This window comes from Mustela nigripes, chromosome 14 (genome assembly GCF_022355385.1).
Source record: "Mustela nigripes isolate SB6536 chromosome 14, MUSNIG.SB6536, whole genome shotgun sequence".
In the NCBI taxonomy this organism is placed as follows: domain Eukaryota; kingdom Metazoa; phylum Chordata; class Mammalia; order Carnivora; family Mustelidae; genus Mustela; species Mustela nigripes.
In genome coordinates, this window is record NC_081570.1 from 103,179,212 (window position 1) to 103,206,063 (window position 26,852).

Consider the following 26,852-nt stretch of genomic DNA (forward strand, 5'->3'; position numbering starts at 1 on the left):
TGCTGGAAAATGACGGTGACGGTGCAATTTTCATAAGTGCCTTCAAAGCTATTTGTCAATTTATTCCAATACTGTTTCTGGTTCCAAAAATTTATTTATTAACGCTCACATCAATCACTTTAATTTTTAAGGCCCAGTTTCTATGTTTAAAGCAAGGAGAGTTATCCATGTAATTTCACACACATTCCTCCTCACTGTTCCTAGAAATTTGCATACCACAGTTCTTGCATGATTCCCCCTCCCCCAGCATCAGATACACATAAATAGTGGGTGTTGAAAGAATGAGGGGGTTTGTAGGAGTAAATTACCACCAGCTGTCTGAAGGCTTGGTCATAATTTCTTTCCTTGTGGTTTTTGTTACAGCTGACAGACAAGGCTAACTAATGACTGAGACTGATCTGAATAAACACACACACACACACACACACACACACACACAGTCCTCAAGACAGGGGAAGAAGGTTGGGAGACAAAGGGAAGAATGCATGATGGAGGAAATAGCCACTTTTCCCCCCTAGTTCTCCAGCCAGGGAGTGAAGGAAGCAGCTTATCCAACTTCCTTGTCAGTGCTTTGGTCTCATACGATAAATCAGAGAGCTGAGAAATGGAAAATCTGGGTCACTGGCCTAGCCCTAGAGTGCAATTTGGAGCAGAACTGAAATTAAAATTCACAACTCCTATGGGGGGTTGGAATCCTGCCTGGTATGCAAACATTAATAAAAAACAGCTATGATTTATTGAATGCTTAAAATGTGCTGGGCAATGAATTAAACACTTGTCATATATTACCTCACTCTGTTCTCACAACTACCCTATTAGGTAGTTATTATGATTAACCTTATTTTACAAACAAGGAAGTTAAAGCATAGAGTTTGACTTGTCAAAATCACAGGTCTAGAAACTGATGGGGGAGGGGAGATTTTCAAATCTCCTTGATTCTAGAGTTAGGAATCTAAAGTTGTGACGCCTGTCAGTGACAGGCTTTTCCAGATGAAGGGGACCCCAAGCAGCCAGTCAGGGGAGGCTGAGACTATTTCTTCTACCAGTGAAAATTTATTTTAAAAAAAATTTATTTATTTGAGAGAGAGAGAGCACTCATGTGCAAGTATGAGGCAGGGGAGGGGCAGAGTGAGAGGGAGAAGCAGGATCTCCACTGAGTAGGGAGCTGGACGAGGGACTCTCTATCCTGGGACCCTGAGATCATGACCTGAGCTGAAGGCAGACGCTTATCTGACTTAACCACCCAGGTGCTCATACCAGTGAAAATTTAAATTTTTAAATAAAAGCACTGCAATCCTAATATGTGATAAAGTTTTGAATTACTAGCATCCTTCAGGACTTGACTCAGATGCTACCACTCTTATGAAACCTTTTCTAATCATATTTAATTAATCACACTTTAAGTTTCTCTTTGTACCATTACTATAGCACTTTGGACAATCTGATTTTGTATTATTGTTCAATCACTGCCTGCCTAATTTCCCACACTAGATTTTAAACACATAGCACAATGCCTAACATGTGCTCTGTACATGTTTGGGGAACTAATAATGTTGAATTGAGTGAGCTAAAGTAACCAAATTGTCCCAGAGTTTTGTCAGCCCGTGGGAGTAAATTAAGTCCCACGAGCATTAGCTACTTCTGAACTTGCACCTGTTCCTTCTGGAGAGGAAGTCTTGCTCGAAGTCCCCCTACCGCGCACAAGTATTTCTGCTTATCCGAAGGGTTGTTTCCCAGTATCTCATAAACCCCTCCTGGTTCCGATCCTTGATGCTCTGAGGTAGAGCTGTGGCTTTGCCTACTACACATAGTCCTAGAGTCACACACCCCCTATCCCTGCCCCTGGCAACTGAAGGGCACATCTTCTAATTCATACACGTGCGACGTTTTCTGTCCAGGTTACCTGCATGATCTGGGAAACCAGGCACATCCACCCCAGCCTCAGTTCTGCCCATTTAGGTTGCTGTGTTTCACTAATAATACAAATAATGGGATTTGAATTTGTGAAGTCACTTGGACAGTTTTTCACATGAAACTCCAGTTTTATCATACCTGGGACCCTGCTTCTGACCAGCCTGTCAGTCTCTCTAAGGCCCCAATTCCTCCTTTATAAAAGAAGGGTTGCCTTGCTGGGATGCTCTCTTAACATTGTTTGGCTTCTCCTTATCATACTTACCACCATTTGTCATATTGTAGATAATTTTTCGTTTATTCTTTACCTATGCAAGTAGACTGTAAACTCCATGAAAACAGGGTCTTTTCTGTTTGTTTGTATGTTTGTTTTACTGCGGTGCCTTCATATACAGAAGAGTGTCTGACACACAGTGGTTCTCAGTGTTGGTTTTTTTTGAATGAATGAATAATGTATCAGAATTATTGTGCACATTTTAAGGCATTGCTCTAATTATTGGTTTCTGTATAACGAGGTACTTCAGAACTTCATGGCTTACGACAACAACTGTTTTATTATACCTTGTGATTTTGTGGGTTGGGAATTTGAATAAGTCTCTGCTGAGCAATTTATCTGTACCTTGTGGTGTGGACTGGGTCACTTGGTGGTATTTGGCTGAAGGCTGCTCTGGGGGCCCCAGAACAACATCACTTACTTCAGTCATAGAATGTGTGTGATGCCTGCTGCCTTCACGGGGGCTGCTGGTCTTGGGGTGGTCTTGGGGTCCCTTGGGGTCCCTCCTCAGGGTAGTCAGATTTCTTTCATGGTTGCTCAGGATCTCAAGAGGTACAGGTGGAAGACTTATTACCCCACCTCAGAATTTACGGCCTAGCACCGTGTTCTCTTGGTCAAGCCATTCACTAAAACCATCCCAGATTGAAGGGGAGGAGAATTAGATCCCACCTTGTAATGGAAGAAGTAACAAAGAATTTTCCACTACCCTTAATATATCACAGTCCTGCACCTTTTTGGTCACAATGTTACCACATGCATAACTCCTTCCCTCCCAAAGTTCCCCCAAATTTCATAACATTTACTGAAGCAGCTGAGAAATCCAGAATCTTACCATGTAAATCAAGTTCAGGAGATGAGGTTTCTAGGGTATAGCTCCTTGAGTTTGGTTCCTTTATATCTGAAGACCTCTTGGCCTGCCTTCTGGGGTTTTGGTTTCAATTCTTTGAGTTATTCTTCTTTTTCCATAAGAAAAAGTCCTGGTTTGCAGTTGGGTGACTTTCTCAACTTGTTTACTCCCGTTGGCAGATTAAGGGTCCAAAAACATTGTTTCATTCTGTCCTGTCTTAATCCCTTTCAGTCCATGCTGGTACAATTTGCGTAAAAACATCGAAGGCATCTTTTGTACTAATTATAATTAACTCCTCTAGGCAAAAGCTATGCCCACATTTCATTCCCGAACAAGCTCTGCTCTACCTTGGGCATCTGTGAGGCTGCTGTGAGACAAAGGGCCCTTCAGATTCTTAGAAGCTTCTTTGTCTAGTAGAGAGGCACACCCTCAAAATTCTTCCAGGCCTTTTTGTGTAACTGAAATGATACATGAGGCACCTTAAATATTTTGAGGTATTAACCATGGGTCTAACAGTCACATCTTGGATTTGGTTTTTTTGCCCTGAAACTACTTGTTAATTTGAAAACTTTTGCTATCTGGAGAGATTCAGGTAAGAGGCAGCTTAATTTTTGAACATAGCAAGTCCTGACTCTATATTTCCCCTAAAGTCTGCTTAAAAACTGCAGTTTTTAACCCAGCTTTTTCTATCCCAACCCAGCTTTTTCTATCCATACCTTGTCATATGTGGTTACAAAAAGCCAGTTAAGCACTTTTAAAATTCTGTTTAGAAATTTCTTTGGCCAGATCCACCCACTCATTAAGGATATTTTCTTTTTTCCACATTCCCCAAAGTGGCTAAATTTCTGCCATGACATAACACAGGTCATTTTTTTTTTTTTTAAGCCCCTAGTATTTTCTTCACTGTCTGCAGTCTCCGTAGTAGTTCCCTCAGTGCCCTTCCAGCTTTCTACTAACTGTCTCCGTAAGGCCTTTCTAGGTTCTGCTGTATCCAGGTCTCAAAATCATTGCCACTTGTTTTACGTTTTTGTTATAGCAATACCCCATTTACAGGGACCAAACTGTCTTGGTTAACTACTCCCCCTTAGTAAACTACTCCAAAACTTATGGCTTAACACAAGAAAATCATGTTTTTATATCTCATGATTTGGGGGTCAGTAATCCTAGCATGACTCAGCAGGGCAAATCTCCATATAGCCAGAGTTGGGGCTGCTCATTAGGGCCAGTAGATGATGGGACTGATCTCGAAGCTCCAACACTTCATTCACATGCTTGGCACCTTTATGGTAAATGCCAGGTGGCAGGTTCAGTTAGGCACCTCCCTTTCTCTGTGTAGGCTCGGGGCCTCTCTCCACAAGGTTTTGAAAGAAGACGTCATCTATTTCCATTCTGACCTCAGTTTTTATTTTCTAATTGATTGGGTTCTTCTTACCAGCTTGTCTCCCTCTTTTTTAAAAAAAAATTATTTATTTATTTGTCAGAGAGAGAACAAGAGAGCATAAGCAAGGGAAGTGCAGCAGGCAGAGGGAGAGAAGGAAGCCCAGTCAATGCAGGACTCCATCCCACAACTCTGGGATCACCACCTGAGCCAAAGGCAGGCACTTAATTGACTGAGCCACCCAGGTATCCCCAGGCATATCTTAACTCAGTTAAAAGACCCTGCAGGTGGGACACCTACAAGGCTTCTTAATGACTTAACCTTGCAAGTTCCAGAACATCTCTTACTACTACACTCTATCAGTCAAGTAAATCTCCAAGGCAGACCCAGATTAAAGGGAGGAGAATTAGATCCCATCTCTCAATGGAAGAAGGAGGAAAGAATTCCTGGCCATCTTTAAGTGCCACAGACACTCTCATCCTTAATATTGGAATGATTCCTCTCTGTCTGGAAAGGGCATTTAAAAACAAAGAAAGAAAACCGCAAGGTTAGAGAGATGGATGTGGAGTGATGAGGGACAGAGGGGACATCTGTTGACTGACCAAGTCAGCTGAGTCAACTGTAACGATCACTGGAGTGAAAGAGTCACAGACAGAGTGTCCTCTTACCTAAGTCTCAGTGACTTCTGGGTGTCAGAATTAGGGGAGCAGTGTGCATAGTGAGTGGGTGGGTGTGACATTCTGGAGTGAAGCTGTTTTACATCTCAGCTTTGTGAAGGGAGGCAGTATATTCATCTCCCTGTGCTCCACGTTAGTCATTTACAAAACAGAGGTAACTAGAGCCCAGCTCGTCAGGTTTTGGGGAAGATGAAAGGAGTCAGTAGCTATAGCACTCTTAGGATCTGGAGAAAGTATGTTAGGCATGCTTATGCGATCCATAATCTTCTGTAACTCAAAATGGAAGTAAGAAATGTGTCAAGGTAGGCAAGGCTACACTACAGTTATTATTTCCAAATCTCAGTAACTTAATACAACAAAAATGTATTTCTTGGTCAGTCCACTTGTTCAGTTTGGGCCAGAAGGAACCCTTGGATCATCAGAATCACTCAGAGACCCAAGTGGATGAACGCTTCTTCTTGACACCTCTTAATCTTCAAAGGTCCATACAAGTGTGGAAACTGACAGTTGCTGATTGTGTACTGACAATTGATTGTGCAAGTTTTAAAAACTTTTACATTCTGCTTAGAAGTGGACACATGAGACTTCCTTTCATATTTCAGTGACCAAAACAAGTTACCTTTCATTGACCAAAAGCCACACCTAACTTTAAATGGGGTGGGGAAGGGTGAAGTGACCATTCATGGACCAGGAGAAAAGTTGAACAAAAAGCCAGAAAGCACAGCATACAGGGACTGGGAGATTGTAAACTGCATTATTGTTCTATAGCTACTCACCTTCCTGCAGTCTGTGGGCAGAGTGCACTTTTCTGCACCAATAACTTTGGATTTGGCCATGTAACTTACTTTGGGGAATGAAATATTACAGAAAGGGCAAGATCCCAGTTCTGAGAGCAGACATTAAGAGTCTGTGCCAACTCTCCTACAACCTACCTCTTCTGCAACCTACCATGGGAAGAATGTTCCCCAGGTAGCCACTGCTTCTTCAGTGTGGGTCCTGAAATGAGAGCTACTTGGAATAGTCTTGAACCCATGCTCAACCAATCCATCCCTGAAGTCCAGATCTTTGAGTAAGGAGTGGATGTTTGCGGTATGATACTGAGATTTAGGAGGTCTTTGTTAAACAGCATTGTTGCAACAAAAAGATGACTAATACAATGACAACACAACAGGATTTTAGAATGACTAGCTACTAGAGATAATGGTTTGCAAGAAAGCCTATGAAAGGGGCTCTTGGGGGCTCAGTCAATTAAGCATCTGACTCTTGATCTCAGCTCAGGTCTTGATCTTAGGGTCATGAGTTGGAGGACTGTGTTGGGCTCTGCTCTGGGCTTGGAGCCTACTTTTAAAAAAAAAGAAAGAACGCCTATGAAAGAGGATTTTACCAGTTAGTATTCTAAGAAATATAAAGTAAAATGATATTATGTTTAATTAGTTATATACCATATAGATAAGCATAGATACATATATATATATATATAACTATTAAATAATTTCTTACCTATTAAAGAGAACAGTTAAAGTGATAAATCCTAGTGTTACTCAGGCTGTGTAAAATGATAAATTTGGAAAGTCCTTTCTTTCTTTTTTTTTTTTTGAAAGTCCTTTCTTTTTAAAGATTTTACTTTATTTTTTAAAAATGTATTTATTTATTTTAGAGAGAGGGAAAGAGAGAGCAGGGGAGAGGGGCAGAGGGAGAGAATCCTAAGCAGACTCCCCACCAAGCACGGAGAGTTGGTGGGGAGTCTGTCCTACAACCCTGAGATCATGACCCAAGCCAAAATCCAGAGTCAGAAGCTCAACCAACTGAGCCACCCAGGAGCCCCAAAGATTTTATTTTTTAAGTAATTTCTACACCCAATGTGGGGCTTGAATTTATGACCCCAAGATTAAGAGTCATACACTCAACTTACTGAGCCAGCCAGGCATCCCTGGAAAGTGCTTTTATCCTCACATTCCTTTGTCTTAAGAAGTTATCCTAGGGAAACAATTCAAAAGAATAAAATAATGGAGGCATTGTTTATGAGTCTAATATTAGAAACAGTGTAACTATTTCTAGTAGAAATAGTTACTGTTAACAGTAACAAAATATTATTAAGTAAACTATAGTTTTATCATTACTACATAGTATTATACAATATTAGGATAGTAAATAATAAACACTCTCTAACAACATGGACAGATATCTAATAATGAGAAAAGGAGGGCATAAATTTATGTCTAGGCTGTAATTATAATTATAGAAATAGATACATAATATGTGCAGATAGTGAGGAGATGGAGTGTAGAGAAATTTAAAGTTGTGTTGGCAGAGTGGATATATAGCTGATTTTTTTTTTTTTTACAATCTAACACAAAAACTTTGTTCTTTTGCAATAATTATAATCCAGAAAACAACAATGAAATCCCTTTACAAGAATATATTCTTGGGTGTGTAAGAAAGAGTCGGTGTTTTGGGTTAAAAGATACATTTTAAAGAGACCGGAAAGAAATTTCAACAAATGTTTAATATTGATTGTCTCTGGGTATTATGGGTAGTTTACTTTCTATATACTTCTTTTTGTATTTTTCAACTGTTTACAAAGAATGTACTATGCTTTGTAAAAGAAACTGCCGTATTTTCTTGCCTCACTTCTGAAACCCCATAGTTCATCCAGTTAATGCTATCACTTCTTGGATGCAGTGTATGTCTTGCTGTAAATACAGTTCCTCTCCAGACTCAGTAGCCCGTAATTTGATTTGAGACAAAACTAAATATAGCACCAACTTTGGTATGGAGGGTGGAAATCTGACTCTTCTCACCCTTTTTTGCTTGTTGTGTTTGCAGTACTAGACTCTTTTTAAGACAAGTGGCCTGTAAGCCTTGTCACAGGTCAAACTGGGCCTTAATATGTTTCCTAGAAACATGCTAAGCTCAGGAACAGTGTGGCCTTAGATCCAAGCTTAGTGCTTGGGTTCGGGAATTCTAGATTAAGGGCCCATTAGACGGTTCCTCTGAACCCGCAGATGTTTTATTATTATACTGCCCTCCCTACCCCTCTTCTGTGCTGATAACTAGAGGAAATCAAAACATAGTAAGCTCAATGACAGCTCCAGGAATATGGGTTCCGTACAGTTTCGCCAATTCTCAGGCATGCTGGGCCCTTCCTGAGTTAGTCCTAGGTATCCTAGGATACCTAAAAGAATCAGTTCTCTGTAGAGACATCTTGTTGGCTTTATTTTCAGAAATTTAGAGAGTAACTATCCAGGGTCACACCATGGAGAAGATAACCTGTATCAGAGCCTTAGCAGAGACTTTGAGCTTTTTAAGATCTCAATTCTATCATTTGTGAAATAAGTATAACTAAACCAACATTGCCACATGTGGGCACTATAAAGCTTTCTGCAAATTAAAAAAGGTCATTGGTAACACTAATAATAACGGTGATCATGTCACTTAATAAAAAGGTTTTATTTTAGAGCTAAGAAGGGGCTTGGGGCTGTAAGCCCTTTAATTATAGCATGTCTGACTTGTTTAAACCTCATCACATAAATAGATGGTACAGAGTCTCAGGCAGTGCCGTCATCAAAGGGCCCTTTTCCATGATCTTAGAATAATTAAGGAGGAGATTCTAGCCCTGTCGGCTACTGTCTTGAAACTTTTCTAGAGTTCTGGGAAGTTCAGGAACCCTCTGCCCTCCTCTGAAGCTAGAGCCCAGCTGCCTCTGTGCTTGGGAGACTCAAGGTAGAACAGTATAAAATCAGGGGCTGGCCGAGATGGAGGCAGCTAATAAGGCTGCTGGGTTCCGTTAGGATGCTGCTTCCCATTCCGAGGAAGGTTCCTGTCCCCCAATCAATTCTGAGACTGACGTGTCAGATCTCTAGGAAAATATCATCATGGCCGATGACCATCTAGTGTTGTGCATCTGCCTTCAGCCAGGACTGCCACCTCCGACCCTCCTAGAGCCCAGCTCTGGTGCCGGGTTTACCTGTGGGTGGGGTCGTGCAGGCACACAAGAGGATCTTCGCTCCAAATTCTACCGACAGTTAGTTGTTTTTTGTTTTGTTTTGTTCTGTTTTTACAGCGCCCTCAGTGGGACAGGGGAGGAACAGAGGCGCTCTGTCCTGCGCCCTGGGAGCCCTCTGCCCTTCCGCCACCATCACCGCGGCGGGGAGGCGTGTCACCTGGGCTGGCTGCCGGGAGCCCCGCCTCCGCTCGCGGTTGACAGCTCAGCTGGCGCGGAGCAACTCGTGCCAGCCAGTCGTGTCTCAGCCTGGGCGTGTGTGCGCGCCCTGCCGGGCCGCCTCGGGCCCCAGTTCCCCAAACAGCTCCGGGCGCCTCTCAGCTGGGCTCCGCGTCCCGCTTCCTACGGAGAACAGTCCCTCCCTTGTTGCCCGTCGCCCCGTTAGCTGGGGGGAGGTTCGGCCACGTCAAATCGGTCTTCTCAAAATACAGGGAGCCGAGCCCTCTCTTCGCCAACACAGAAAGAAGAAGCTGGGGAGGGAAAAGCTGCCGCTCTTTGCACTGGAGATTCGTGGGCAAGGGTTCTCGTTTTCCCAGGCTGCTTCCACTCCCGGGTGAGGAGCGCCCTGAGAGTGAGGGAAGCGCCTGGAGAATGGAGCAGACGTGGATGAGGTAGGTGAGCTGCTGCTTTCTCCCCGCATTCCCGATACGCCCCACCCTCCCACCGCGCCCCCCACCCCCGCGCCCTTAAGGAGAGGTCGCCCCTCACCTAGGGGCCTGGGAGATCTTCTCTTTTTTTTCAAAAAAAAAAAAAAAAATACCCTTCTAATTCCAACTTCTCTCGATCCTTCCGCACATGTTCTGTTCTCTGGCGTTTTCCTTGCCGAATGTGTCTCTCTTCCACCTAGTCTTGATAGTAAAAATACCCAGTGGGGCTTACCTGGAAGTTTTTGTAGAAATGGTTCTCTGTCTTTTCGCTGTTCCACAGATGAGAGAGATGGGCGTAAGTCATTCTTCAGAGATACCTAGGATTTCAGATACCTTTTTTTTTTTAAAGATTTTATTTATTTATTTGACAGAGAGAAATCACAAGTAGGCAGAGAGCCAGGCAGAGAGAGAGAGAGAGGAGGAAGCAGGCTCCCTGCCGAGCAGAGAGCCCGATGCGGGACTCGATCCCAGGACCCTGAGATCATGACCTGAGCCGAAGGCAGCGGCTTAACCCACTGAGCCACCCAGGCGCCCCGGATTTCAGATACCTTGAAAAATATCAGATTCCTCCTCCTCACCCTGCCACGTTTTCCTTAGGCTCATCCTCCAACAGTCACACAAAAGGCAAAGCCCTGAGTGAGCAGAGCCCAGCATTGCTCACCTCCAGAGTCTCCAGTTGGAGTGACTTTGGAGAGGGAAGAAGGAAGAAAGAGACCACGGTGCCCTTCGTTGCCCAGGCTTTGTTGAGACCCCGGTGGCAGTGAGGTTTTAGGTCAGATTTTGGGGATGCCCAGCTGAATTGTGTTTTCTCCTTCCCCTCAGTGTGCTTTAAAACAGACCCATTCAGGGATAAAAGATAATGTGTTAGGACAAAGACTTCATTTTTGCCAGTGAGAGGGTGGATGGAGAGGCTGTATTCCAGAGGTGTCTCTATAATCGATATCACTCCACCTCCAGGATTTAGCTTTGGAGATTGGAGTGAGGCCAAATGTGTGTTGACTCCTAAGAGAAGGCAGACTATACAGACACAGAAAGGAAATTAGGCCGTGTGAAAAAGATCTGAAGGAGTTCAGCTGATTGTTCAACAGAAGTGATCTACAACGTGTCAGTTTTTTAAAAAATGGAAGCTTTGGGTGTGTTGGTAGACACATGCTTTCTAGAATTACAAATAGTGATTCTACTTTTTGCTCTTTTCTGCTCTTCTGAGGCCTCTCCTACAGAGCAATGTTCTGTTGTGGGCATCACTAGATAGAGGAGTGCAATCAAGAGACAGTAGGGGAATGAAGACCACACCTTGAAGGGTCACCAAAGGATCTGTGGTTCTGAGGAAGTGAAGATGGGGCTGGGGTGGTGGTGGATATGGTGGTTTCCTTCAAATATTTGAAGAGCAATTGGTGGGAGTGGGACTGGATGGATTTGGAATCCCTTAGGAGGACAGAATACATTATGGAGGAGGCAAGTTATGGCTTTGTGTAAGGGAAAAGCTTTTTTTCTTTCTTTTTTAATTTTTTAAGATTTTTATTTATTTGACAGAAAGAGAGAGAGAGAGAGAGAGAGATCACAAGTAGGCAGAGCAGCAGGCAGAGAGAGAGAGGGAAGCAGGCTCCCTGCTGAGCAGAGAGTCCAATGTGGGGCTCTATCCCAGGACCCTGAGACCATGACCTGAGCTGAAGGCAGAGGCTTAACCCACCAAGCAACCCAGGCACCCTAGGGAAAAACTTCCTAATAAGTGACCCACCTGGCACTAAATCGATTCTGGTCCCTGACATTATTTGAGCAGAGGCTAGATGACCACTTGATGGTAACAAGAGTGAGCAGTGTTGTTCACTGTATCTTAAAAAAAAAAAAAAAGATTTTTTTTTCTGAATTGTATATTTACATGTGTATTTAGACTTCAGATAAATTCAGAAATAATTTAGAAAGCCACAAATAATATGTTCATTGTTCTATTAATGTCACAAACTGAGTATATCCATATTTTAGACATTCATATCAAAAAGAGGATATAACCAGCACCCCTGAAGCCCTCGTGACCCAAGAATAACCATTATCCTAATTTCTCACACCATAGATCAGTTTTGCTTGGCTTTGACCCCTTATGTCAATGAAATTATCCACTGTGTACTCTTGTATATCTGGCTTCTTTCATTCCATCTGATGCCTGTGGGATTCTCCCATATTGTTTTGTGTAGTTGTAGTCCATTCATTCTTGCTTCTGTGTGGGATTCTATTGTGTGTAAATATATCAAATTTATTTATCCAGTCAATTATTAATGAGCATTTGGGCAATTTCTGGTTTGGAGCTATTACAAATAGGTTGTTATCTATGAACATTCTTGGGCATGTCTTTTGGTGAACATATGTACATATTGCTGTTGGGGAAATGCATAGACATAAAATTTCTGAGTAATAGGAAATGCATGTTCAGCTTCAGTAGATACTGCCAAATAGTTTTCTAAAGTGGTTATAAAGAGGATAGACAATGGACTGAGATATAGTGAAAAAGTGCTCCACATCACTAGTCATCAGGGAAATGCAAATTAGAACCACAGTGCCATACACTGTATACCTACTTGAATAGCCGAAATGAAAAAGACTGAAAATACCAAATGTTGGTGAGGTGGAAGAATCAGGATGTTCTTTTTTTTTTTTTTTTTTTTTTGGGTTTTTTTGCTATTACTCACAGTGAGAAATGTATTTACATTACAACCAGGCGTACTCCCATATATAAATGAAACAAGAGTATCACCTTACTTTGTGTTTTGTACTCTGATCTTTTCTGCCCTGCTCCTTTTCTTCAAAAAAGAGAAAATGCTAGTGTAACTCAATTTACTTCACCGCCTAGTGGATCATAGATGGAAAAATCCTATAATCATATATCATAACTGATGTCTCAGATGTTTCCTAACGCGCAGTTAAGATCAGTTCCTAACCATTTATTTTAAATGTGAAAGCCCACTACAGGCAAAGCACTGTGCTAAATGCTAAGGATGAAGCAGTGAATGAGACTGGGCTTCTGCCTTCCAACATTGTACTTTCTCATTGCCTATAATTCTAAGAGAGGCTAAAGCAGACAAATGCGTGAGAGCACAGGGGAGAAGCACAACTTGAGAAATTCAAAGAGTAAATATTAAGTGTAAAGCAACTGTTTATGAGGCTTGCATCCATTAACTTGTGTGCTGACCCCTTCGCAGACTTCATGCCACCTAATCCTCACAACCCTTTGAGGGACGAGGGAAATGTTATTATAGTCATAATTTTTAAGACAAGAAAAATTTAACTTCAGGGATTAAATAATGTGCCCTGGGAACACACACAACTGAGAAAAAAATACTGAGAAGAAAATGGGGTTGAGTTTGGCTGGTGATTCAGTTTCTGAGTTGGTTCTGGAGCTGCCTCCTTATCCTGATAACTCAGGCTTATGAATAAGTTGAAGACTGTGGTTCTACTCCCAAGTTTCATTCTTGGCAGCTCTGGAAACCTCCTGTCTGAAAGGTTTTTCACATGAGCCTCCATACTCTTTATCTTGCTCAGTCTATCCACAAAGAACAGGGTGCTGAGTATTTGAGTTCTCACAGCAGAATACCCCTACTGCTAACTGTGCACCATCTGCCCTGCTAGAGGTTAACAGGAGTGTTTTTCCTCAATGATGTGTCCTGACCTTTGCCAAGACTCTTTGGTTAAATCATTTGGGGAGAACGTCGTTGGTTCTGGAATAGCAAATTTCCTATGAATACACTGGCCTTACAAAAAAGCTGGTTTGGTCACTAATCAAGCTAATGGCCATGAATAAGGTAAGAGTTATCAAAGGAGTAAGCTCATGGAAATGACGAGGATAATTTTGCTCACCTTGCAAGTCTTGTATCTATCAGGCAAACGGCTTCTACAACTCTGAATTTTTAGCATTCACTTATCAGAGCTAGCAGCTCACTAAAGAAGGTTGCGAACATATTTCAAATTCCGTTTCTGGACTAGCAACTCCCTGAAGAGTGTGTATTTCAGATTCCTTAGATTGTATTAGTTTCTTTCTGCTGCTAAAACAAATTACCATGAATTTAGTGACAGAAAAAACCACAAATTTATTATCTTGAAGTCCTGGAGGTCAAAAGTCTGGAAATTGGTCTTCTAGGCTAAAGTGAAGATGTCTGCAGGAGTGTGTTCCTCCTGGAGGCTCTAGGGAAGAATCTAGTCCTTGCCTTTTCGGGCTTTAGGGGCTGTCCATATTGCTTGATTCTTGGACCCTTTCCAGCAATGGCAGCACTCTAGTCTCTGCCCCATTATTTCATCTCCTCTTCTAATTCTGATTCTTGGGTATATCTCTTACAAAGACCCTTGTAATTACCTTGGGCCCAACTGGATAATCTAGGATAATTCCGCTATCTCAGAATCCTTAATCCCATCTGAAAGTCCCTTTTGCTATGTCAAGTGGCACTTTGACAGGTCTCAGAGATTAGGGATGTGGACTTCTTTGGAGGGTGATTATCCAGTCTATCACACGAATTTCTGGAAAAGTCATTACTAATTCTCTTCCCCTTTTGGGTGGAAATGCTCTTGTTTGTAGTATATGGAAAAGCTGAGCAAAAGTCGGGCAAATCATATGTGAACCTTAGTCAACTTCCCTAAACAAATAACTCAAGGAAAAGTGAACTTGAACTATGTGAGAGCTACCTATAAGATTAAAGGTTAGGAAAGGAATTGAATAGTCTATTTTATTTTGTTTTATGTAACCTTGTGATTTAATTTAACACAATGCAAGCATTGATTGTATTTGCCTGCTGTGGCTGTGCAAACTTGAAGAAGGGAAGTAACATCCAAGAAAAATAGTGGTTCAGTCTCAAAATTCAAAAATTTGATTTTATTTCTTCTCCCCCACATAAAGTGCAGCCTTCAAGTAGGACAAGAAGCCCATTTACCATGGTTATATTGCACTAAAATGATCCCCATTGATAGCTTATTTGCATTTATTCTGCTCTATATTAACTCTTAGCTTAACTCTACACTCACTCCTTCTTAACTGTAGAGAAAGCAAGACATTTATTTCTCTTTGAATTCATAGTAAGTTGGCAAAGAGTCCCATTTACTACCGCATAGTTACAACCAGAAATCTCAAATTTCTCTCTATTTTGAAGGTGAGGCAACTGAGGCCAGAGAGGTTGATTAAGCATTGGAGCATGAAGTCCTGGTTGATTCCAGTACCTTTGCCCACTGTGCTGCTGCTGCTTTGTATATAGCATTTTTTAAAATTAGGAAAATGCTCCTTCTCATAATCCTATTACTGAAACATCTTTGGTCTTTGAATTTCTCTTTTAACATTCAGCATCTTTGGCAATTAATTTTCTGCATTTGGGGAAAGAAAAATCTCTGCCTTTGAAACTCTGAGCTACTTTTAAATAGGCCTGTACTTGGTTTTTGGCTTGAGGAATTTATCTCAATCAGTGCTTTCATCCCCACTTGCTTATTTCTGGCATACTAGATCAGACCGGATACCCCTGTAGTTCTTTCAGCTTACATGCTAAGGTGGATTTCAAATACAGGAAGACTAGGAAGGGGTCGTTTTGTCTCTGAAAGGATAAATTGGGTGACTGTCATCATTGTGCCCTCTCCTGTCAAATAGCTCAGGGATAATTTATACAAAGCTGTGTAGAGCATCCATCCGTTCAGTGGATGCCCTGGGACACTACTCCTGTTGAAGTTGATCCTATTTTATAAATAAAATTCCAAAGTAAGCCCAGAACATTCCACAAGTTGTCTCTGGCAAAAATCCAAATAGCTTTTAAAGTTAGAAGAAAGTCCAGAATAAAAGAGATGTGTTGATGACCCAAGGTGGCTCTATCCAAATTCTATTTAAAAACATTCAGACATACTGAGGACTTGTTTTCCTTAGTCTCAGAACATCTTCTGAGTTCTGTGGTCAGCAAACAAGCATGATCTGAATTTTTTTTTCTCATGGCTGAAGCACTTTATTATCCATAGACTATTCACCATCATTGTTGTCATCAGCATCATCAGCATCACAATTGTATTTTCATGGCACTTTAATAGTTTCCAATACATTTTCCCTTAATGAGCCTCATTATCTCCAGTCCTCCTCTGTTTGTTCAACTCTCCAGAAACTTCTTTCTCCTTTGTCTTCTCCAATGCCAACTAGGGACAGTAGCTACTTGTATCTTCATTATGGGCAAGATGGAAGGGGTATGAAGAAGCAATAACTGCTGACATATAGAAAGCATTGACTGACAAAGAAAATTGAGTAATTTCTAGCATTTTACACAGGGGAAAAATGTATTTATTTTCCATGTCATAATGTGGAATATTGTTATTTATGATGTAGAATATGTGGAAATAAAAACCTTTACTCCATCATTCCCTTATAATGAAGACTTTAGGGTTCCAGTTTTTAACTATTATAAATAATCAGTGATAAACGTCTTGGTACATAAAGCATCTTCTTCCATAGGATTATTTTTGAATGATAGATGTTCAGAAATAGAATAATTATATCAAACATTTGTAGTTGTTGAATATATGTTGCAGATTGCTTAGCATTTAGACTCGTATAACTCATAAATATATAGAGGATATTTCAGTTCAATTTAACCATCTTTTTCAAGACCTGAGTCCCTATACTGTAGAAGGGGAAGTAGAGGTACAGTGACCTAAAGTGATGTATCCTAGGTGAATCAGTAGCAACATTCCCATCTTCTACTCCTCTCTGGAGTAAAGTGCTTTGCTCTTGCTAATAATATCTGTTACAATCTTGAAATGTTTCCTGAAATGGTAATAGACAGAAAATTTTAATGTAATAAAGTAAAAGTGGATATAAAATACATCAAAATTATGCATACTGGGGAGCCTGGGTGGCTCTGTTTGTTAAGCGTTTGGCTCTTGATTTCAGCTCGGGTCATGATCTCAGGGTCCTGAGATTGAGCCCCACATGGGGCTCTGTGTTCAGTGGGGAGTCTGCTTGCAGATCCTGCCTCTCCCTCTGTCTCTCTCCCCCATGCACATGCTCTCTCTCTAAAATAGATAAATAAATCTTTAAGAAAAAATTCCCTCTCTCCCTGACCCTCCCCCCCTCAAAAAAAGAAGAAACCTCAAATCAATAAAACAATTTTTAAAAATTATCTATACATATTGGGATATCTATTGCAAGGAGAGGAGAAAAGAAAATAGATGCTGTATTTGGTGGTGGGATCATGGGCAATATCATTTACATGGTGCCTTAAAACTCAGTCAATATATGTTTTTATAGCAGGAAGGAATTTACATTTATGTGTATCAAGTGACAACAAATAAAGCTTGGAACTGAGTTGGTCTGACAATGCTTCTTCCTGTATTACTTAGAGATTTCCAGGTTATTGCCACCATGGGAACAGCACTATTGCCAGACCACCTAAGGAGCTGGTTGTAGAGTGTCATTTTACTCTTCCTGAGCTAAAATTATTATGTGGGCCTTCCTATACCAGCTGTTCCCACCTACACATGTAGCCTTGCCTTTGCTAGGATAGCTTTACTCTTCAAAGATTAGTTTCAGCATTACATCCTTTTGCAATTGTTTTTGGAACCTAATTCTGGGTGTTCTGCTGTCTATCCTGTTGTTGCTTGCAGCTAGTTAATTGGTTTACATGGTATTCTCCATTCTCTAAGCTTATTGGAAGAAAGGACTTTTGTTGTCTCTAAATCTTCAGCATCTAACATTGTTTCTAGCACTTAGAAGATCCGCAATTTAGAACTTTCTAGAGAACACTCCCCACAAGGTTGATATGAACATCTGTTTGGTAAGTGTCTCCCTATTATGGAATGGACACAGCAGGTTACCAAAGCTTGATGACACTATAGATTCAAATTGCATTTATTTGTAGTTTAAGTTATATGCATCAAGTTCCTGTTATGATCTAGGCTTTTTAAATGCTAGCTATATAATAGTGAATGATATAAAAACTCTGCCTGTAAGTGACTGATATTCCAGAGGGGTCACTAGGCATGAATATATATTACTATTCTGCCTGGGCCTCACAATTCCTTTCTGCCAATCCACTGCCATACACCCTCAGCAAGCCAGCTTTGCAGCTCATCCTCAGTCCAAATTCCCCTTAGGATCCTTAACTCTGAGTTTATGTTTCCTGACCACAAGGTCAAGTCTCCCCATCTTCTCAGTCTTTCTGAATGTTCAGTTCACCTTATTGCATACTCCAGTTCCTCTATCTTCCAGGCTACCTGCTCTTTGTCCATCTCCCTCCTGAGCCTGGACCTCGGGGGCAGCTCCTTCAATCACTCTCAGCACTCTCAGCACCACTTCAGAGTCTCTTACTGCCTTAATAACCCCTAAACCTTGGTAACCCTCTGTCAGTTTTATTATCCTCTAGGAGTCTATAATCTTTGTTTTATTTTTTTTTAATTTATTTTCTTTGGTTGAAGTGAAATTGACATACAATATCCTGTTAGTTTCAGGTGTACAACATAGTGATTCAATATTTTTATACATTATGAAATGATCCCCATGGTAAGTCTACTTATCCATCTGTCACCATATGGAATTATTTCTGTATCACTGACTATATTTTTTATGCTGTACCCTATGTCTCCATGACTTATTTCTTTTATATAAGATTTTGTAGGGGCGCCTGGGTGGCTCAGTGGGTTAAGCCGCTGCCTTAGCTCGGGTCATGATCTCAGGGCCCTGGGATCGAGTCCCGCATCGGGCTCTCTGCTCAGCAGGGAGCCTGCTTCCTCCTTCTCTCTCTGCCTGCCTCTCTGCCTGCTTGTGATCTCTCTCTGTCAAATAAATAAATAAAATCTTTAAAAAAAAAAAGATTTTGTAAATTTTGTGCTTCCTAAATTTCTTCATTTGTTTCACCCATACCTTCAACCCCTCCCTACCTCTGGTAACCCACCAGAGGGTTTTCTGGATATATATTTTCTGGATATATGAGTCTGTTTCTGTTTTGTTTTGTGTGTTTGTTTTATTTTTTGGATTTCACTTATAAAGGAAATCATATGATATTTGTCTTTCTCTGCTTGACTTATTTCCCTTAGCATAATACGCTCTAGGTCCAACCATGTTGTCATGAATGGCAAGATTTCATTCTTTTTTTTTTTTATAGCTGAGAAATATCCATTGTGTATATATGCCACATCATCTTTACTCACTCATCTATTGATGAATACTTAATTTGCTTCCATATCTTGGCTATTGTAAATAATGCTACAATGAACACAGGGGTGCATATTATCTCTTCAAATTATCTTGAGGTAACTACCCAGTAGTGGGAATCCTGGTAGCTCTAGTTTTTTAATTTTTTTTTAAATTTTTTTATTTTTTTAAAGTAGAGCTTAAAAAAAGTAGTGCTCCAGGATGGAGCTCAACATGGGGTCTGAACTCACGACCCTGAGATCCTGAGCTGAGATCAAGAGTAGAAGTCTTAACTGACTGAGCCACCCAGGCACCCTAGTAGCTCTATTTTTAATTTCATAAGGAACCTCCATACTCTCATCCATAGGCTACACCAATTATATTCCCACCAACAGTGCACAAGGTATAAGTTTTTTTTAATATAAGCTTTAATATAAAGCTTTAATATAAACTTCTTTTTAAAATACATCATGGAACTATACTGAAAAAGAAGACTCTAGATACATTCTACAGATCTTTAATATTAAGAAATATAATATTAAGAAATTCTCCTCCTTCTCCTCTTATGTGCCTCCTCCACTCTCTTCCCCTAAAAATGCACTCCTCAAAACCTTTGTGTTCAATAATATAAATAAAATCAAGATACAAAGTTGCACATGCAGTATTATTTCTATTTTGTAGAATTCTCATGGGCATATGAACTAAAGAACAACTGGAAGTAAATACATTAAATATCTTCATGGATGTGGTCTTTAAGTGGTAACATTTTTTATTACTTTTCTATATACATTTTTTTTCCTTTCCACAATTTTCTAGAAGGAGCATGTCATTCTTTTTAAATAATTAAAAATAGATGTGGTAAAGATAGGAAACAACAAAGGATTATGTGAATAAAAAGGTAGATAGAAACAGGAAAGAAAAATCTATCTCCTGGTGCTTGGGCTAGGGCTCCAAGATGGACTGTGTGCCAGCTGCCTTGGCATACCATAGTGCCTAGTGAGTAGTGGTTGTTAATAAAGACTGAGCACTACAGAATGCATCATCAGGGCCAAAAGTTGAAAGCACAAGCTAAGTTTGAGAAGTGGGTGGAGAGACCATACGCCATCCCCCAGTGGATGTGACTGAATTTGAAGCAGATCATTTTTCGCGTCTCTTATGAAAGAGTGCTATCAGTGTCTTGGCTGATTCGGGGTGAAGGAAGAGAATTTATTAGCTATTTGTGTGTCCAATGAGAAAAAATTACTTGAATTTCCTTTACCTTTTTATGTCATGAAGTGGTTTCTCTGAGCCTTGATGGATAAGAGCAAGAAATAGAATGTTTGTTCCTTTTAGGCCAAAGACTTAGTACAAGGGTGAGAAAGGTCATAAAACGTGGATCAGTTGTTGCAGGTGCATAGTGATGCCTGTAGCTCCCTGTTGCTGTTGAGGGCTTAGTAGCACTATAGAAAACTGTCTCAAGAGTTCCCATTTGGCTGTGGTCACTCACAGTGAATAGAGTCTGTTGAGTGAAGGGTGTAATTTCAGGATGTACTGGAGAAAAGTGGATGTTGCTGAAGCAGTGCCAAGTCAGCCCACACTTGGTCAGCATGCAGAGGGGGCCTCACGAGCGAGGCTCTGTCTGTTCTGAGGGGGATTTGCCAATTAAGTATCCTAGCTTGCAGAGGTTATAATGATAGGTCTTGAGATGAGAAAAAATGATAATCTCTTGGTATTTGTGCTCTGCATCTGTGACTTCTACCCTATTTGCATTCAAATATGTTTTTGCCATTCTGGTGCCAAATGGGGGTGGGATTTGGCAACGTGTGGAACGTAGACCACACACTCAATGTCTCTGTTGGCGAGAGAAAAAGATCTGAGGAGAAGTCTCATAGTTTGTTCACTATTGGCCTGTCCTGTTTTGATTGTGTCTATCCCATCACTTTCTCTGCCTTTTAGTTTCTTCCCTTTATCCGTTGGGGATGGTGGCAAGGGTTAGCAACAAAAAGGTTCAGGGAGGGTTTGAACAGTTAGAGAGATTTGGGTAGAGTTGGGAAGTGTAAAATTATGGATGACTCACTTTTCAGGATAGAACCTATTAAAAAAAAAAGTCATACCAGGCACTTCCCTTTTAGGATTTTACTCATTTGTCACATGGTATCTATGACACCAGTATTTGAATACTCAAGTGTGAGCTATGTCCAGCGGGGATGAGTTGGCATCTCAAAGAACATATCTGTGTCTGGATTTGAGTCTAAATCCCTTGACACAGCATCACTGTCCACCCTTCCTTGCCCTTCAGATTCTCAGGGGGTCACTTCCCAGGAGTCAAGCCAGATACAGAGGAAGATTCTGGTAAAGGTATAGGTGGAAAGAGTAAAGGTTTGGAGTCAAGTGGCATTTTCAAGTTCAGGCTTGACACTAACAAGCTGTATGATCTTGGGCAAGTCACTTCATCCTTTAGGGTCCCTGTTTTCTTATCTGTGATACAGGATCTTGTGAGGACTGAATGAGATGCTGCCTGGAATGCATCGGGCACTTAATGAATTGTGGCATTGGTGGTGGCTGGTGGTGGTTGTCCACAGTAAAGAGGATATTTAATGTGAGATTAGTGCTGAGGAGAATTCCACTGGAAGAGAATGTGAACTGTGAAGTTGGGCTCAGGCAGTCCCGAGACAGTCGCCTGTAGATGTCTCTGTTCCTAGGCTGTCTCTGCTTGTGAAACCTTACCATTTAAAAGTTCTCAGAGCCAAAGCTTCACACATTAGAGAAAGTAGGCCATAGTTCTTCTCCTTCCAACCCTTTTCTATTTGCAAGTGTTGAATATGGATACAAATAAAAAATATTTTAAAAATGATCTCCGAACATCAGAAAGATTGCTTTTATTTGAACCAGAATTTAGTTACTTATGTCAAATGTGCTTTAAGAATATAGGAATTAGGGGGACGCCTGGGTGGCTCAGTTGGTTGAGCAGCTGCCTTCGGCTCGGGTCATGATCCCAGCGTCCTGGGATCGAGTCCCACATCGGGCTCCTTGCTCAGCAGGGAGCCTGCTTCTCCCTCTGCCTCTGCCTGCCATTCTGTCTGCCTGTGCTCGCTCTCTCCCCCTTTCTCTCTCTGATAAATAAATAAAATCTTAAAAAAAAAAAAAAGAATATAGGAATTAGGGGCACCTGGGTGACTCAGTCCGTTAAGCCCCTGCCTTCAACTCAGGTCATGATCCCAGGGTCCTGGGATCAAGCCCCACAATGGGGCTGCTTAGTGGGAGCCTGCTTCTCTCTCTCCAACCCCCCACCCCAAACCCCTGATCATGCTTTCTCTTGCTATCTTTCTCTCTCTCTCAAATAAATAAATGAAATTAAAAAAAAATATATATATATATATAGGAATTAGAATGGAATGTGAATTTGGTTCAGTGTCTAGTGCTAAGCAAACTTCCAACAATCTTCCTGTCACACCACATAATCTGCACTGTTTGAGGAGGTCAGACTCAGCCTAATCTCTTACACTGTTTATCTTTTATTGAGGGCTTCATTAGAAGGGCAGTGTAAATTGGATCAAAATAATTATCTTCTTTAAAAACTAAAAATTAACCTTTAGGGGCGCTTGGGTGTCTCAGTTGGTTAAGTGATCTTGATCTCAGTTCAGGTATTGATCTTGGGGTCATGATTTCAAGCCTTGCATTAAGCCCCATGCTAGGTGTGGCGCCTAGTTTTTTTAAAAAAAAAATTAACCTTTTAGTATAAAATAGTAAAAAAAGAAAAAAGGGCGATTCACATGTATTTTCCACCATCCTAAACCTCCAGTCTTTTTTTTTTTTTTTTTTTAAAGATTTTCTTTATTTATTTGACAGACAGAGATCACAAGCAGGCAGAGAGGCAAGCAGAGAGAGGAGGAAGCAGGATCCCCGCTGAGCAGAGAGTCCCATTCGGGTGCTTGATCCCACCTGAGCTGAAGGCAGAGGCTTTAACCCACTGAGCCACCCAGGTGCCCCCTAAACCTCCAGTCTTATCTCTTGTGCAGATTCTCTTCTAGTCCATATCTATAGGCATTTTTACTATAGTACAAATTTTCGTCCTGATCCTTCCTTGCTTGACATTTTAAATCATCTTTGGAGGTTCTAAGTAGTTAGATAAAGCTGATGGGTTTGAGGAAGGACATGCAAATGAAGAACCAGTTTCTACCCTTAACTTTCCCTAATACTCTTACCTGAGGGTTAGAACTTAGAGAAGGAAGGTTTGAGAAGAGGGAAAGGTAAAAACATTGCCAGGGGATAGGGTGGGGGTGATGGGGGCAGTTTATGCTTACTAAGATGGACAAAAATAACTGCTATCACATTTATGTTCTGAAATCTGTTTTATTTATTTATTTTTTTGAGTTGTAAAAGTTCTTGAATTCGGTCCTCTCTCCAAATCTCTGTTTTAAATCTCATTATTCTTACGGTTATCTCATTGAGTGCTAGCTGCCTTCCCCAGTAGACTCTGAACACCTTCATGATGGAGTATATTTCTTTTTCATCTTCATGTTTTCAGGGCTTACCATATAAGTCACTTTTCAATAAATGTTTATGAAAAGGAATGAAAAAACTTAAAAATGTCAATCATGGCTCAGTTTTTCGCTCTAAGTACTGCTATAGAAGATTGTTTTTCCCCTTTCTGAGTTTTTGTTTATGAACAAAAAAACTACATAAAAAGAAGTCTGAAAGATAGAAAATGCCTCCAAGAGATGGCCTTTGTCCACAGGCTTAGAGATCTTCAGCAAGAGTGGTGGTAGGTGTGAAGGAGGGGACCCAGACTGTGTGGCCTCCAACAACCTCGATAGATTTGATTGCCCTGGGGAGAGGACTTGGAAATAACCATCCCTTCGGGAGTTTGGACACTCATATGGGTAGAAATATCCCTCCGTTAAAATTGTTAATAGGTGAGCCCAAGAAGAAGGAAGTACTGGGGACTGGGCGGACTTGAGCTCCCTAGAAATAATTTGGGGATGTGGGTTACCTGAGTGGCTCAGTCAGTTAAGCACCTGTCCTGATCTCAGGGTCCTGGGATGGAGCCCCACGTCGGACTCCCTGCCCAGTGGGGAGCCTGCTTCTCTCTTTCCCTCTGCCTCTGCTTGTCACTTCCCTTGCTTGTTGTGCTCTGTCTCTGTGCCAAATGAATAAATTAAATCTTTTTAAAAAAATAATTTGGGATGACTTCGGTCCTGGGATGCCACCAGCTCATAACTGTTCAGACTTGTTGCACAACCCGTTTGTAATATAAAGTTGTGTGGTTACCACCTTGCCATTGCTCGTGAATAACATGGTCTGATAACACGATCCCTTGCTCTTCTCAGTCTACAAATTAAATAGACCAAAATATAAGACAGTAACACCAAATGTGCATTTTGCAGAAGAAGGCCAATGGCTGCTTTGTAGAAACTGTCTCTCTGCAGGTGCCATCGTATTGTTGCCCTTTGGTAAGGAAGGGGGTTTCTACCCTCTCCACAATGTTAGGAGAAAAGAGACAAGTGGCACCACTGAGCTGCATACATTTTGGAAAAGAGCTACATCAGTGTAGCCATTTTCAAGCAAAATAAAACTGAATGCTTGGATATTCCTGACATAATTGGAACTACTAAAGTTAGGAAGTTACTGGAAAAAAATCATCAGAGCACAGTCTGACAGCAGCAGAGTATCAGAGTGTAGCAGATGGCTTTGGGGAAGTCAATTATTTTCTGATTAGTCTCAACCTAATCACCCTGGAAAACTGTAGGAAAAGCTAATAATATGGGATATTAAATGTCGATGTGTTGTTTGAGTCCAATATCTTCTTAGCTACTTATCAGCAAATCAAGAAATCGTGGGCAAGATCTCATGCAGCAATAAGTAGGCAAGCAGCTTGTGGGTGGATTGTACTTGGAAAACGCTTGGTTCCTCAGATTAGGCCAGAGAGTGGTTTGGCAAAATTTAGTAAGTGTAACTTTAGTGGAAGTGGTATCAGTACCGACAGACTGATGAGGCCAAGAGAAAAAGAATAATAAGGCCCCTTGAGGTATAGTTCATTTATACAGGAAAAGCAGCATTTCAAGGTAAAAGTATCTAGCGAGAAAGATTATATATGTACATCTAGCGAGAGAGCTGTTGCCTACCCTGGTGAACCATATGCTAGTGGAGCATGAGTTATTCATGGACTGATATTAAAAAATAAATCTACAAACACTTCAGTTTCAGAAACTAGGACAAGGTCGTACGAGTGTTTTCTGGTCTTGGATAGTATGGAAGAATTTACCAACCTATATTACTGCTTCACAAGGCCATGTACATGTGCGTGTGCGTGTGTGTGTGTGTGTGTGTGTCTGTAGGGCCTAGCTAGGAATATGTCTCTCAGATACCTCAGTTCTCTTTGCACTTTGGTTTATCAGACGTTGTTGCGAATTACAATCCCCTAGACATACACCCTGTGTTTCTTCACTATGAGCCCCTTCCCTGGGGGAGCATCAAATTCCTTCTCAACCTTTTGGAGCAGATGATGAGCCCACTCTTGGGCAATAAGAGAGGGAACTTGAGCTGTTAATAGAGTTAAAGTGATTTTTAAAAAATCTCCCGAGACTGTATAAGTATGTCCATTGACTCGGTACCCATCCAAAGTGACCTCTCTCTCCTTCCATTTATTGATTCCTAGTGGGAAGACAGCTGGCTCAGCGTGGGTGTGGGTGGGCTTACAAGGTCAAGTATCTCATGGGGTGTGTGTACCCTGTGTTGTAGCCGGCTCTGGATCTATACTGTAGAATCTTCAGAGCAAAGAGGATTGAATGAGGTCATGTCTGGAAAGTTCCCTGGATCCTTGTAAGGTATCAAAATGAGTTTTATGGTGAAGTGTTTGTTGGAGTAGAATGGCACAGTTACTGTGAGGGACCTTAGAAAAATCCATGTACTTCTTTTACAAACATTTGAGGAAACTGAAGCTGAAGAGGTAAAAGTGATTTATGAACCAGTTTTAGTAGTTTATCATCATAGATTAGTGAATTACATGCTGAAGCAATTAGGTTACTCAAGACTGTGGGGTTTTTTTTTCTTTTATTTGAGTATGGTTGACACACAATGTTATGTTAGCTTCAGATATACAGCAGTGACTCCACAAGTGTAGGTATTATGCTGTGTTCATCGCAAGTGTAGCTACTGTCTGTCACCACACATCACTGCTATAAGGTCATCCATGACATTCCCTATGCTGTACCTTCTCACCCCCTGACTTATTCATTCTGTATCAGGAAGCCTGGGTCTGCCACTCCTTATCACCCATTTTGCCCAACCCTCCTCCCTCCCCTCTGGCAACCATCAGTTTGTTTTCTGTATTTATAGGTCTGACTCTGCATTTTGTTTCTCTATTCATTTGGGCTTTTTTTGTTTGTTTGTTTTTTGTTTATTTTTTTTAGGTTGCACATGTGAGTGCAATCATGTGGTATTTGTCTTTCCCAGTCTGTCTTATTTCATTTAACACAATATCCTCTAGGTCCATCCCTGTTGTCTCAAATGGCATGATCTCATCATTGTATGGCTGCATAATATTCTGTTGTGTATATATACCACATATTCCTTATCTGTTCTCAAGACTATGCATTAAAACAGAAATGAAATTCTGTCTGCCCTGGATCTATACCAGGGTAACAGCCTCAGAGACCTACATGGAGTCAGGTGGGTATCATAAGTGAGTGTGTGAGCTGGGACTACAAAGATGAGGAGGACAGGGACTGTGATGAACTGGAGATCACGTGTTTGTTCTGTTGAAAGGAGGCAGGTTATCCCCCTAGGCGGAAAGGCAGGCCCAGTGGTGCTAGACCCATTCATTTTCTTTCTTTCTTTTTTTTTTTTTTTTTAAAGATTTTATTTATTTATTTGACAGAGAGAGATCACAAGCAGGCAGAGAGGCAGGCAGAGAGAGAGGAGGAAGCAGGCTCCCCGCCGAGCAGAGAGCCCGACACGGGACTCGATCCCAGCACCCTGAGATCATGACCTGAGCCGAAGGC

General features: G+C 41.2%; 1 protein-coding gene across 16 annotated transcripts in view; it reads left to right on the top strand.

Annotated features, from left to right (window-relative positions):
* The window catches only part of LOC132001388 (myomegalin-like), a 217,780-nt gene that overhangs the window by 23,695 nt on the left and 167,233 nt on the right, over positions 1-26,852 (top strand). Inside the window, exon 1 of one of the 16 annotated variants that reach the window (XM_059375918.1) lies at positions 9,299-9,701. The exons of the other annotated variants lie outside the window; for them this stretch is intronic. Coding sequence (XP_059231901.1) covers positions 9,682-9,701 — 20 coding nt within the window. The 5' untranslated portion in view covers positions 9,299-9,681. Of the gene's footprint in view, positions 1-9,298; positions 9,702-26,852 lie in introns of those variants that run through there. 16 annotated transcript variants of the gene reach the window in all.